General features: G+C 36.6%; 1 protein-coding gene across 1 annotated transcript; it reads right to left on the bottom strand.

The window, feature by feature from the left end:
• Positions 1–1,813: 1,813 nt before the first annotated feature.
• On the bottom strand, positions 1,814–2,761 carry LOC113198775 (olfactory receptor 5AN6-like). Its single transcript, XM_026411623.2, has one exon. The coding sequence runs from the start codon at positions 2,759–2,761 to the stop codon at positions 1,814–1,816; it is 948 nt and encodes a 315-aa protein (XP_026267408.2).
• Between the last annotated feature and the right edge of the window lie 10,804 nt (positions 2,762–13,565).

The raw sequence follows: 13,565 nt of genomic DNA, 5'->3' as shown, positions 1-13,565 counted from the left end.
CAGGGCCTGCTACTTCAGCTGGACTGTCCTCAAGAAAGACATGAGGGCACTTGTTCTCTTCTCTAGTGTCCTGGTTTCACTTCACTCCGGGATTACTTATTGCTCATTTCCATAAAGTAAATGGAACTACATATAAAAATGATTTCTATTTTAAAGCCAGCATTTCAATTATTTCAGACATGTTTTATTACCCTAGTGCCACATGCAGAAACCCTTGGCAAACTTCACTTTATTGTTCTCTTAACTGTATTTTCAATCCCCCTTTTTAAAAAATATTATTAGTGTTTATTGCATATTTTAAGTGAGATAATTGTTGTCTTCAAGGTCTTTTAGGGCCTAACGTTGCCATTCTTCTTGTGTCTTTTTAATCCCCATTTCCTGGTGTATTTTGAGGTTTGTATAAATCAATTTTCATTGAAAGTTTATTTGGAAGAATTGTTTAGAGTCTGGGTTTACACTATCTCTTAAAATCCTTAAAAGAGAACTTGTAATTGGTTCTGGCTAGTTTGGACTTGAGGACACTTCCTATCTGGCACTGCTTTAAATTGTCACTGAAAGATTCCGTGACCTCTATAGATAGTGTGAATTCAGACCATCAGCTTCCATTATGGTACATGGTCACATATTCTCAGTTTACTGAGATAGTCAATATTTTCTTTCTTGTGAAATTGAACTTTTCCTTTTAATTTCCTCTTGCACTGAGTAGTAGTCCCCTGGACTCTCAGATGCATGTCTAGGTCTCCTGTCAGACTTCAGAAGTCCATGGCTTTGTCTCCCTGTTGCAAAGTTTCATAGGTCTGTCAGAAAATAGGCCAATATTTCCAATGTGGAAAACATCTTCAGGGCTGCCGTTGCTTTCAAAATTCCTGATTTTACTTAATACACATTTGCATACTAAACAGTTTCCTTCTTTTCTGACCTGCTTAGAAAAGTATTTTAAGATATTTTCTAAAAATATATTCATCAGCCAGGCACAAGGGCACATGCCTGTAATCCCAGCTACTGGGGAGGCTCAGATAGGAGGATTGCAAGTTTAAGGCAACTTAACAAGACCCTTTCTCAAAAAGATATATGTAAATATTTTCAATATATATCTTTGTTTGTAGCATTGGGTACATTTATACTATCCAGTCTGCCATATTAACAGAAATTTAATTTTTCAATATATGGTCTGAGGGATTCCTTCTTTTCTTTTTATTTTAACTTTCCAAGGACTGGAGAGTACCATAAAAATTCCTTTGTTTATTCACTTACAAACAATCCCTATTTTTGTTCTAAAAATAAAATACAAAAAAAAAAATTCTAGACCAAACTCCTTATGACATATTTCCTTGGCAAAGATGTTAGGTCAAAATCTAAAATTACACTTCTCTCCACATTCCTGCCTCAACTGATTGGAATTTGCCTAGGCACCCTGCGCGTTTGAAGTCTGGAACAAAGTAGTCATTATACTGCTTGTGATGTAGTGCATGAGAAAGACCAACGACCCCGTGTTCAGTCCCATTTCCTTTGGCCTGAAATCTGAAGTTCCAAAAGAATGTGCGAGGGTCAAAAACCAAAGAACTGAAGGTTGCCGCTTTATACAAATTGATATGCTAACTGCCTTGTAGAGTTCTTGCTGGTGGAGGAGAGTCAACTGTCAAGACGGAAAGCAGCCATGGGATTTACATGGCACTGAGCCAGTCCCAGAGTTAGATGGGTTGACTTGGAATTCTGCCATAGCATCAGTGAGAGGGAATCACATTAAATGCATTTCCCTTGCACAGTCTAGAATCTTCCAGTCAGCAGGGTCATTAGTCTACCAGACTTTGAATTAACAGTGGCCATGGAAAAACACTTTCTTCTTCTTACACCTCTTAATAGCTTCTTTAATTTCCTTGTTCCTCAGACTGTAAATCAAAGGATTCAACATGGGAATCACCACTGTATAGAAGACTGATGCCATCTTGTCATAGCCCAGAGAATCATCAGAGCTGGGATGCATATAGACAAAGAGACCTGATCCAAAAAAGAGAGTAACTGCTGTCAAGTGAGAAGCACAGGTATTGAAGGCCTTGGATCTGCCTTCCACTGAGTTGATCTTCAAGATGGTGGCAATGATATAACTGTAGGAGACCATGATGACAAAGACAGATGTCACACCAAAAATCACTGCTATCACAAACTTCATGATATGCAAGGAAAAGGTTTCAGAGCAAGACAGGACCAATAACTGAGGCAGGTCACAAAAAAAATGGTTGATGACATTTGGTCCACAGAAATTGAGCTGAAGTAAAGCACACAGTTGGATCAATGAACCAAAGCTGCCAGTTACATAGGCTCCCACCACCATCTGCACACAGAGAGTGGGGGACATGACGGCTGTGTACAGCAGGGGATTGCAGATGGCGGCATATCGATCATAAGCCATGGCTGCCAGAAGACAGCACTCAGTCAGACCCAGGCTGGAGAAGAAGAAGTACTGCATGGTGCACCCCAGAAAGGAAATGGATCTGTGCTTCTGGAAGAAGCCTGAGAGCATTTTGGGGGTCGTGGAGGTCACATAGAAGAAATCTAAGAAGGATAAATTGCTGAGGAAGAAATACATGGGTGTATGAAGGTAGGGGTCCAACCTAATTAGGATGATGAGGCCCAGGTTCCAGACCACTGTTGAGAGGTAAGTTCCCAAGAAGACTATAAAGAGAACAGTCTTGAGCTTGGGAAAATCTGAGAATCCCAAAAGAATGAAGTTGATTGTTGTATTATTCCTTCCTCCAGTCATTATCTTGGAACTTCTTAAATCTGCAGAAAGGTTCTTGGGTTAAAAATGCACTATTTTAATATTATGGAACATTCTTATTTTAATATAGTTTCATAGATTTAGACAAACGTTTATCAATATTCAAGCTAACCTTGATAATATAAAACTTATTTTTAAAACTATTGGAAATTCCATTTTTTACCTACTCTTAATAATTTGGGTTGTAGTCTTGCAATTTTTTTTCTATACACACAAACATAGAGATGTTGCCAAAATTCTGTCTAAAAGTTGATACCAATTTACAGTACTATCAAGATTTTCTGACAGTATTTCTTGCCGTCCTATTATCAACACAGCCTATATTATTTAGTATTAATCTTTGACAATATTACAGGTAAAAATTATTTCATTGTGTTTCATTCACATTTACTTTACTGACTTGCTCATATAGATAATTTTTACATTTGTTTATTTGGTTATTCATTATTGATTTTAGGAGCTGTCTACTTAAAGAATGATATAATTCATTGTCCCTCATATCATGACAATTATTTTTCAAGTTCATAATTTATTATTAACATGGTTTACATTATATTTTACTGTACAGATTCATTTTATTTTTAGGTCCTGGCCTTGGTATTATACTGAAAAAGATTTATTCACATGATCCAATCGACTTTGACCCACATTTTCTTTTAGTTTGTTTATATTTACATTAAATTTTTGTGGGATATTTTAATAATAGGAATTATAAATCTGAGATTTTGGTTTTGGTTTTCCAAATTGATTGCCACTCATCCCAACCCAATTAATTAAATGATTTCACTTTATGATGAAGCCATTTGTGGAATTCCTATTGTGCTCATTCTGCTCAGTTTTCTTTCTTTTTTCTTTTTATTTTTTGTGATACTGGAGATTTATCCTACATGGGCTTTACCACTGAACAACAACTTCAACCCTTTTAATTAGTTAATTTATTTATGGCTTTTTAAAAATTTGGTTCTTTTTAGTTATACATGATAGTTTTAATTTTATTTTGAAACAAGTTCTTACTAAGTTGCTGAGGCTGGTCTTGAACTTGAAATCTTCCTGACTTGGCCTCCAGGTGTGCATCACCACACCCAGCTATTCTGTTGGATTTTAAATCTGTCAGTTAATGTGCCATCTGTTCAGTCCTGCACCAAATTTTTAAATTTCTTATACTTTATTAATAAATTATAGTACTTTTTTTTGGTACCAGGAATTGAGCCCAGGAGGGCTTATCACACTGTGCCATATCTCCAGCCCCCTTTTTTAAAATTTATTTTTTTAATATTTATTTTTTAGTTTTCGGCGGACACAACATCTTTGTTTGTATGTGGTGCTGAGGATCGAACCCAGGCCACACGCATGCCAGGCGTGCGTGCTACCACCTGAGCCACATCCCCAGCTCCCTTTTTTATTTTTTATCTTGAGACGGGATCTTTCTGAGTTGCTTAGGGTCTTGCTAAGGTGCTGGGGCTGCCTTTGAACTTGCAATTCTCCTTCCTGTGCAACCTGAGTAGCTGGGATTATAGGCATGTGCCACTGTGCCCTGCAGTACATTTTGATAGCTGTGAAACATTCTCTCATTTTTCCACATTGAGATCATTTTGATGGTTCTCATACTTATACCTTCGGATCTTTATAATGAATCTATAAAAGTAAATAAATATGATCTTACTGCATTTCTTTTTTTGCTAATTTGGGGAGAACTAACAAAAAAATTTTCATTTTTCTGAGATGTCAAGTAAAATTATAGAAGAATTAACACCATGTTATAAATATAATATTAGGGTTATTGGACTTGATGGAAGCGACTGAGTCTAGTGACACATACTGAGTTCCAAGTTCTGTCCCTGTATTGCCCTGACTACTCTGTGCCTTCTGTTTCCTCACTGCAAAATACAATAAGTGTAGCTATTCTCCTTGCATCAAAGAGACTTTTTTGTGCTTAAAAGAGCAATAATCATGACAGGAAAACACATTGAAAGAAGAGTAATCTGATATTCTACGTTATTAATGTGATTTTAATACTCAATAAAGAGGATTTAGGCTTAACCTGGAAAGAGAAGATCACACCAAATCAATACCATCTATCAGTGTACCCAGTTGGCGTCAGTAAGATTCAGACTGTATTCCAACAGTAAGATCTGAGTCACTTGCTGTATATGCTGGAACACCTTCAATAAGGACAGAAAGAGTCCATCAGCTTCATTTATAATGAATTTATATTTTAAGAAATTAAACAAAAGATTCTTTGGATTTTTTGGAAACACTACCATACTATTTCCATACTATATTTTTCCTTGTCCTCTGGATACATTTGTTCTGGAGACCCTGAATCTCCGAGATTATTTTTGAGATCTTAGGAAAGGTTCTCAGTGAATTTGATCTGGTTTTGATCTTTGAATTTTTTTTTTTTTTTTTTGGTACGGAGGATTGAACCCAATGAGTCACATCCCCAGTCCTTTGTATATTTTGTTTTAGACAGAGTCTTGCCAAATTGTTTAGAGCCTCGCTAATTTGCTGAGGCTGGCTTTGAACTCACAGTCCTCTTGTCTCAGCCTCTCAAGCCACTGGGATTACAGGCATTCACCACCGAACCACACCCAGCTTGATCTTTCACATTTTTTAGTGAAAAGATTTTTTTAAATAAAAAAGTAGGAACAAATTAAAATGCATATAATAATACACTTTTTCTAATTTACTGATGAACAAGAGAAATTGAAATGAAAATATTTAGATAATGCCTGTTGCTGCTGCTGCTGATAATAATGATAATAATATCCAGTAGTTGCCCAGCATGGTAGAGCATGACTGACACCCCAGCAGCTCCAGAGGCTAAGGCAGGAAGACCCAAGTTCAAGGCCAGTGTTTGCAATTTGGCAAGGCCCTAAACAACTTATGAGACCCTGTCTCACAAAAATCAGAAAAGGCTAAGGATGTGGTTCAGCTGGGGATGTTAGATTGAACCCAGTATCAAAAAAAAAAAAAAAACACCAATAAGACCCAGTAATCCCATTAATAGAGAATGGTTCTATAACTGGACAAATAGAAAGGCTATTTCATGCTGATTCCTGCAGTTATTTCTACTTCATTTCCTTCTGTGTTCTGCTTTTACTTCCCATGGTCCATTCAGGACTAAAGATATAGCCCAGAAAGGTAAAGAAAATGCAGCTCCTTCACTTTCCTTCAAGCCTGGGATGGAATCCTGCTCAAATGCAGTTTAATAATCACCCATGACTTCAAGGGATCGACATCAGCAGCAGTCCAGCCTGAACACATTAAGGAATAAAATTACCATTCTTCTAAAGCTTTTTTTTATGATGGAAATTCATTGCAGAAACGATGTTTTCAGAGCCCCCATAAAAATAAAATTTATGTAAAAACAATTTTAGCATTTGAAAATAAAAACATAAAACCAGTTGTTCAATGTGGAAACACTGTTTTCTCTACTTTTGGAGAACTAACAAAGAGAAGTAATAAACTATTCATATACTTCAGCCCAAGGGAACAGTATATGGTTCCAAGAGCTGTTGTAAACTCAGTTAAATTACAGATCATAATTCCACTCTTCTTGTTTTCTTTCTCTCTTAATATGACGTTATGTTTTCTAAATAAAATTTTATGTCCTATGAGCCAAATGGTTTGATTTAGTTCTCTTTCTTAATAAAGCCTAAATTAAATCATTATGTATTAGTCTCAGAAATTGTTTGTTGTTTTGCAAACAATACAATTTTTGTGGAATACCTAACATCTGCAAGATGCCAAGTAAGACTGTCACTTGGGAAGCAGCAGAAGGAAGATTAAATAAGTACTTTAAATAACTCTTGGAACAATTCATTATTGCTCTTTGTATATTTACAGAAAGACAAAGAAATAGGTGTTTCAATATGAAGAGATAAGTACACAATGTATAAAGTGTATCTTCTTGCCTACTCTGGAACTTTCTCTAATATGAATTTGGAGTGTCTTCTTCTAACTCCCACAGTACCTGCATTTTTTTTCTGATACAATAAAAAACTTATTGCTCTTATTTTACATTTGAGTTTCCCCCATTAGACCTTAAGCTGTACTTTCAGGCAAGTATAAATTAAGAAATAATTTCATTAACACCTAATATGTCACTTATATATTGCTGTATAAAAAAATCAGCTCAAACATATTTGCTTAAAACATCAGTGAGGGGCTGGGGTTGTGGCTCAGTGGTAGAGTGCTTGCCTAGCATGCTTGGGGCACTGAGTTCTATTCTGAGCACTACATAAATGTAAAATAAAGATATGTCCACTTAAAAGTAAAAAATAAAAATAAAAAAATCAGTCAGTGATCATTTCTCATGATTCTCCTGGGTGACTGGATAGTACGTAAGCTGGCCTCCCTTTGGTCCCTCCTGTAGCCATGGACTGCTCGGATGACTACACTGTCTAGTCAGATAGGGCTGGGAAGTCCAACACAACCTCCCACACTTGATTTGGGCTTCACCTGGGATGCCTGGAATGGCTAGGATGGCTGAGGTCCCTTCTCTCATAGTCTTTCACCCTCGATTCTTCTAAGCATCATTTCAGGATTCCAAGACAGCAAGCTTCAATTGCAAGTATTTATCTGACCTTTGTCTGCACGATACTTGTTGGTGTTTAGCCAAATTAGGCCATATGGGCAAACAAAGACTCAATCCGGTGGGGGACTATGAAAGGACGTGTGTACGGGGAAATGCAGTTCACTGATGACCATTAATGTCACAATGTACAGCATCTAGGTTTAAAGCAGTAGCTGAACTGAATGTTATAGGTACCTAATAAATATAGTGAAATTGTAATTCATTCAACTACTTCTGGGAATAATGTAGAGGAAGTGTTTGCTGTCTATAAAGGGAATTACTTTTTTTTCAAACAAACAGCCAAAGTGTCTTCAATCAAAAGGAACAGTGAGACAATGTCTCGGGAACAGACAGAGCATTCATTGGTTGTTCTTGGCTTTTGAAATGGAGAGAATTCAATGTATTCTACCTCTTAGGAGGTCTAAGATGCAGTAGAGGTAGTTGATAATGTACTGGCCGTTGCCTATGTTTGGGTAGACGTTGGGAATATTCTCGAATGTTCTAAGAAAATATTCCTTTAACATAACTTCAAACACAAATATATTCGTCATAAATAATCCTGATATTTTACTAATTGCCCATTTACTACCTTCATCCTGTACAGTAATCATAATTTTTATCTTCCTAAGTCCTTTCAATGTGAGTGATGTTTGTCCTATTAATTATCATTATGGCCATTATATTATGATTATAGAAAACCTCTTCATTTTGATATGTGCCAGATACTAACTTAACCCTGGTTAATTTTCTTTACTCCATTCAGTAAATGGAGAAGAAAATTCAGTGTGAGACCTTTCAAAATACTCTGAAGTGCCTGGCAATTCCAGTGCCCAGTAATCCTAGTAACTCAGGAGGCTGAGGCAAGAGGATCAAAAGTTTGAGGCTAGTCTGGGCAACTCAGTGAGACCCTGCCTCAAAATTAAAAAGGGCTGGGGCTGTAGCTCAGTGGTAAAGTACTCCTGGGTTCAGTCTACAGTACCAAAAAAAAAAAAAAAAGAAAGAAAGAAAGAAACTACTCTGCAGTATAACATAACAACAACCAGAGGTAACACTTATTTAGCACATAATGTATGCTAGATACTAGTGAGTATCGCATGTGCAAATTAATTCACTTAATTATTACACAAAAGAAACAAGGAACGGAAGATTAAAAAGAAGTATGAAATTATATATGGTTTTTAAAAGTGCTCTGGCAAAAAGGTTGAAGAGAATAGGGAGTGTTGGGGAACAAAGCCTATTTCAGTTTAAGCAGCTGACCAGGGTAGACCTTGCTGAGCAGTGACAGATGAATAACAGCTTAAAGGAGATGAGGGAGGGAGTAGTTGGTGGAAGAGCATTCCTGTAAGAGGGACAGGCTTTGCAAAGGCTGTTCAGACCAGACATGTCCAGAGATTGTAAGGATGGCTGGGGAGAAAAGAATAGGAGACAGACCAAGATAAAGAAGACTATTGCTGAAATCCAAATGAGAATTGATAGTGGCTTCATCAAAGAGCTTGCAGCCTCTCAGGGATTACAGACACCTAAAGAAATAATAACTAGGAAAGGAGATACATGCTAGTAGGATGAACATCAAAACAAGGCTTTCAACTAAAGATCTCCCAGTTCATGTTATTCATGATCCTTGATTAAAAGATGTGGAAAATAAAGGAGAGATGTTACTATTTCATAGGAAGCATAGCTTAAGGGACTTTGGGGTCAGATAGACCTGGTTCAAGTCCCACATCTCTGCTACCTCGTGCTTCTAGACAAAGCTGAGCTCCTCAAAGGCTCAGTTTCCTCATCTGTAAAATAGTTACATTTTTTGAGTGTCTGCCACACTGTAAGTTTGCAGAGGTGCTTCCTATAAAATTATTTCACAGCAAAATACTTAAAAAAAATGCTTCCAGACTGGTGTGGTGGCAAAGCCTGTAATCCCAGCAACTTGAGAGGCTGAGGCAGGAGGATTCTGAGTTCAAGGCCAGTCTCATCAACTTAGTGAGGCTCTGAGCAATTTAGGCCCTGTCTCTAAATAAAGTTTAATACAAAGGGCTGGAGATGTGGCTCCATGGTTAAGCGCTCCTGGGTTTAATCTCTGGTACTAAATCAACATCATTATAATCATCATAATCATCATCTCCAATAGCCTTCATGGTTATCCTCATTACTGAAAGATGTCAATTACGCTTTCATCTTATCCTGGGTTTCAAGCTCATGTCAAGAACAGACTTACTTGTTGAGATACCACTGGTTATTAAGAGCACTTAGTGAACTGAGAAGGACCTTTCAAAAAGTGGTTCTAAGTATGATCCTGAATAAATATCAACCTCAAACTAGACTAGGACAAGCGTCAGAGGTTTGAATTGTATTAAGTGTGTGACCTTAACTAAGTTACTTAACATTTCCGAACTCTGATTTATTTACTTGTAAAATAGGAATATAAAGATTATTTGCAGGACTTGTGTCAGGATAGCATGAAGTCGCATATATAAAATGCTTTACAAAATTCCTTAGGAGATTGCTTTATAATGGTTACTAAATTACTATGAAATTATCTGGGACATAATAGGCTGTCTGTAAATGTTCCATTATTTGCTGCATCTCCATGACTCAATTTATACCCAAACTAGGGAATATTTATTTTTATTTATTTATTTATTTATTTATTTATTTATTTTTGCAGTACTGGTGATTGCTCTACCACTGAGCTACAGCTGCAGCCCTTCTCTTAAAATTATTGTTTTTGAGACAGAGTCTCTAAGTTGCTGAGGGTGGTTATGAACTTACAATCCTACGGCCTCAGCCTCCTGAGCTACAGCAATCACAGGTTTGCTCTACCACATACAGCAATTTTTATCTTATATTGTCCCAGAGACATTTTCACATATTAACAGTAATTAAGCTATTTCCTTCCTAATCATTAATATTAGTCCCAAGACTACAGCACTGCATATACTGAAACTGATATGGTTGTATTTTTCTATTACTTTAAGATAGAATAAGTGTATACTTTTTAAACTCAAAATGTGCTCAATGTTTATTTCAAATGAATTGGGCATTACATTATTGTGTATGAAAACCTTATGTATTGAGCAGCAGATATTTCATTTCCACTCTGCTTTCCAACAACTGTGTGATTTTGGTATTCTTATTATCTCTAGGCACCCAACAGAATTAAACATGGACAGTTTTAAAAAAATGTGGAGGATTGATAAAAACATTTTGAAATAGTGAAGCCTTTTGGCTAAAAACTCAAGAAAACTGGTTCATTTGTCTATTCACTCCACTGGACTCTGAGTTAAATTCTGGGACTAGGAAGATACAGAAGGTGAATGCAATTTGGGGTGATGATTGAAGAAGCATCTACTCAATTCACTTCTGTGGAAAAGAGTATGACCGGAGATTTGCATGGTCTTTTGGCCACATCCCCATCCTGTCCAGACTCACATGCTCTTGGTCCTGGGGAAAGTCACTGGACACTTACTTTCTACCATCTTCCAAAAGAACGTTTCTATAGGAAGGTCTTTCTCTTCCAAACTCTGCTCTGTGCATGCAATCTCCTGGCCATCCATGATGAGAGAATTTCTTCCAAAGAGAGTTCACTTAAATACCTCCCTAGTTCCAACATGTAAAGATAATAGCTAATTACACTGTCCAGATAATTGTTCTCTAGTGTGATGAGAAAAAGTGAGGGATTTCCCCTGACGATTCCATTTCCATTTTATGAATACATCATTCAGAAAATGTTTTTAGACCAATGAATCACCAGAATAGGAATGCACCTTGTATATCATCTTAATCTGGAGACTTTCATCATGAATTGGTTTTGATGTCTTTTTTGTTACAGATAGAATGCTATAATGAACATGTTTTATTCAAAATGTTACCTATGCTTAAATTATTCATGAACTTCATCATAAATTAGAGTATTGATGGTTATATAATGTTTCACTTGAAACAATTCACCTGTTGGATTTTTTCTTTACAGGATTCTAAACGAAATCTAAATTTTTACTATGAAAGAACCCAATATGCAGTTTCAGCACTTTGGAAATTTTCACAAATAAATTTCTAAAAAGGAGCTTTACTCTATTATTTCAAACACACTTTCTAGCTTTCCATTTCATTTTATTTATAATTTACAAACATTATGAAAATCTATTTTACACTGAATCTTATTGCTCAAAAATTTTTCCATTGATTTTAAGCAATGTTCTTCCCTGTACAGAGGCTAGATAAGTATTTACCTGTGTTTCTTGACTTGTTTTTTTTTTTTTTTGTTGTTGTTGTTGTTGTTCTTGGAGTCACATTTTATAACTACTCAAATGATCCAGAATTTACTTTAACTTGTGATGTAAGGAGCTAATCTTTTCTTAAATAATTTATTTTTCAATAATTTACAACTTGTCTATCATATATTACATATTAAGGTCATGAGCCAATTTGGTTTTAATGGTCTGTCTCTATCTTGAGAATTACATGCAGGATTCACACTTTCATGTAATTTGCATTTACTTTTTTTTCCCTTACACTATCTTTATTTTATTTATTTTTATGTGGTGCTGAGGATCGAACCCAGGGCCTCACATGTGCTAGGCAAGCGCTCTACCACTGAGCTACAACCCTAGCCCTGCATTTGCTTTTTTTTTTTTTTTTGTACTGGGGATTGAACTCAGGGGCACTTAACCACTGGGTGACATCCCCAACCCTATTTTGTATTTTATTTAGAGACAGGGTCCTGCTGAGTTACTACGTGCCTCACTGATTTGCTGAGGCTGGCTTTGAACTTGCAATCATCCTGCCTCAGCCTCCCAAGTGGCTGAGATTATAGGTGTACACCACTGCACCCAGCTTGCATAAATTTTTAAATTTGCCTTGTATCTCATTACCCTCATCCCCTGCTAGACTGTGAAATTCCTAAGAAAGACATGTGCGTTGTTAACCTTTGCCTCTTGGCACTTAGTGCACTGGTAAGTGCCCACTGAATGTCTTAGCATAAGTGAGTGAGTGAATAGGAGTTGGGGTGATAATTCAGGAATTATGTATTCAATTCATTTTCCTGGAAAAGAGTAAAATAGGACATTTTCTTGGTCTTTTGGTCAGCCTTTGCTTGGAGGCAGTTCTTCACCCAGCTGTAGAGAGATGGTTATTGCCATCAGCTCCAGATATAAATTGTTCTGGTTGTATTATAAGACATGTTGAAAGATATTCTTAGGACCTTCTGAATGAACAAAAGGAAACTGAGCATCCCAAGGAAACTTTAAGAGCAGAACAGTAGGACAGCAGAGAAAAGACTGTGTGTTTTGTTGTCTTCACTTTCTCTCCCTAGGCTTTTTATCTGCCTTTGATTTTTTTAAATTATTTAATTCAAAATAGGCAAGTGATCATTTGGGAAATTTGAATAATAGAGAACAATACCATAAAAAGTCACCCATTCCACTATGCAGAAATAACTACTTTAGGGCAGCTCAAAATTTATCTTCCAATTTATTCATTTCCCCCATTGCTTTATTGGAACTTTGTTGGAACTCAATCCCAAAGGAGAGATGCAATCTCATGCTGCTAGACTGAGCAAAGTGATTATGAAATCTCTCTTTTGGGAGTGCATGTGTAAGATATTGGACTACCCAGAGAATGTAGGAACCTACACCCCATAAGCTTTAAATGCTGCAAAAGGCAGTTTTCCCAAAATCCAAGAGGGCTGTGTGACTTATTCCTTCAAACTTCCAGATTTTCTACCTAAAACAGTTATCCTTTTTGATATATAAATTTATTTTTTTAGTTGTAGTTTGGCACAATACCTTTATTTATTTATTTTTATGTGGTGCTGTGAATTGAACCCAGGGTCTCGCACATGCTAGGTGAGCACTCTACTGCTGAGTCACAACCCCAGCCCTAAAATAGGTATTTGATGAAAGGAAAAAGAATATAAAACTATGTCCAGAGGGATACTCTGCCAGACTCTTCTACTAGGAAAGCCCCAGTGAAGAGCACTTAATTAAACACATAAGCAAGCTCAAAGAGGAGACTAAACTCAGATTTCCCAGCCTGGATTGAGAAATGGAATCCAGCCCTGTTTTGTTAAATTCCAATCACAGCAGTCACTGAATTTCTAAAGGTGGGCAATCAAGGGACTGATTGGTACTCATTCCAAAGGCAGCCACCATTCTACAGTTTAGGACTTAGAGTTCATCTTGCTAAGAGGAGTGGCCAATTCTTTCTTCCCTTTTG

The sequence above is a fragment of the Urocitellus parryii genome, chromosome 4 (assembly GCF_045843805.1).
Source record: "Urocitellus parryii isolate mUroPar1 chromosome 4, mUroPar1.hap1, whole genome shotgun sequence".
Classification (NCBI taxonomy): Eukaryota; Metazoa; Chordata; class Mammalia; order Rodentia; family Sciuridae; genus Urocitellus; species Urocitellus parryii.
This window is presented reverse-complemented; position numbering and strand designations above follow the sequence as displayed.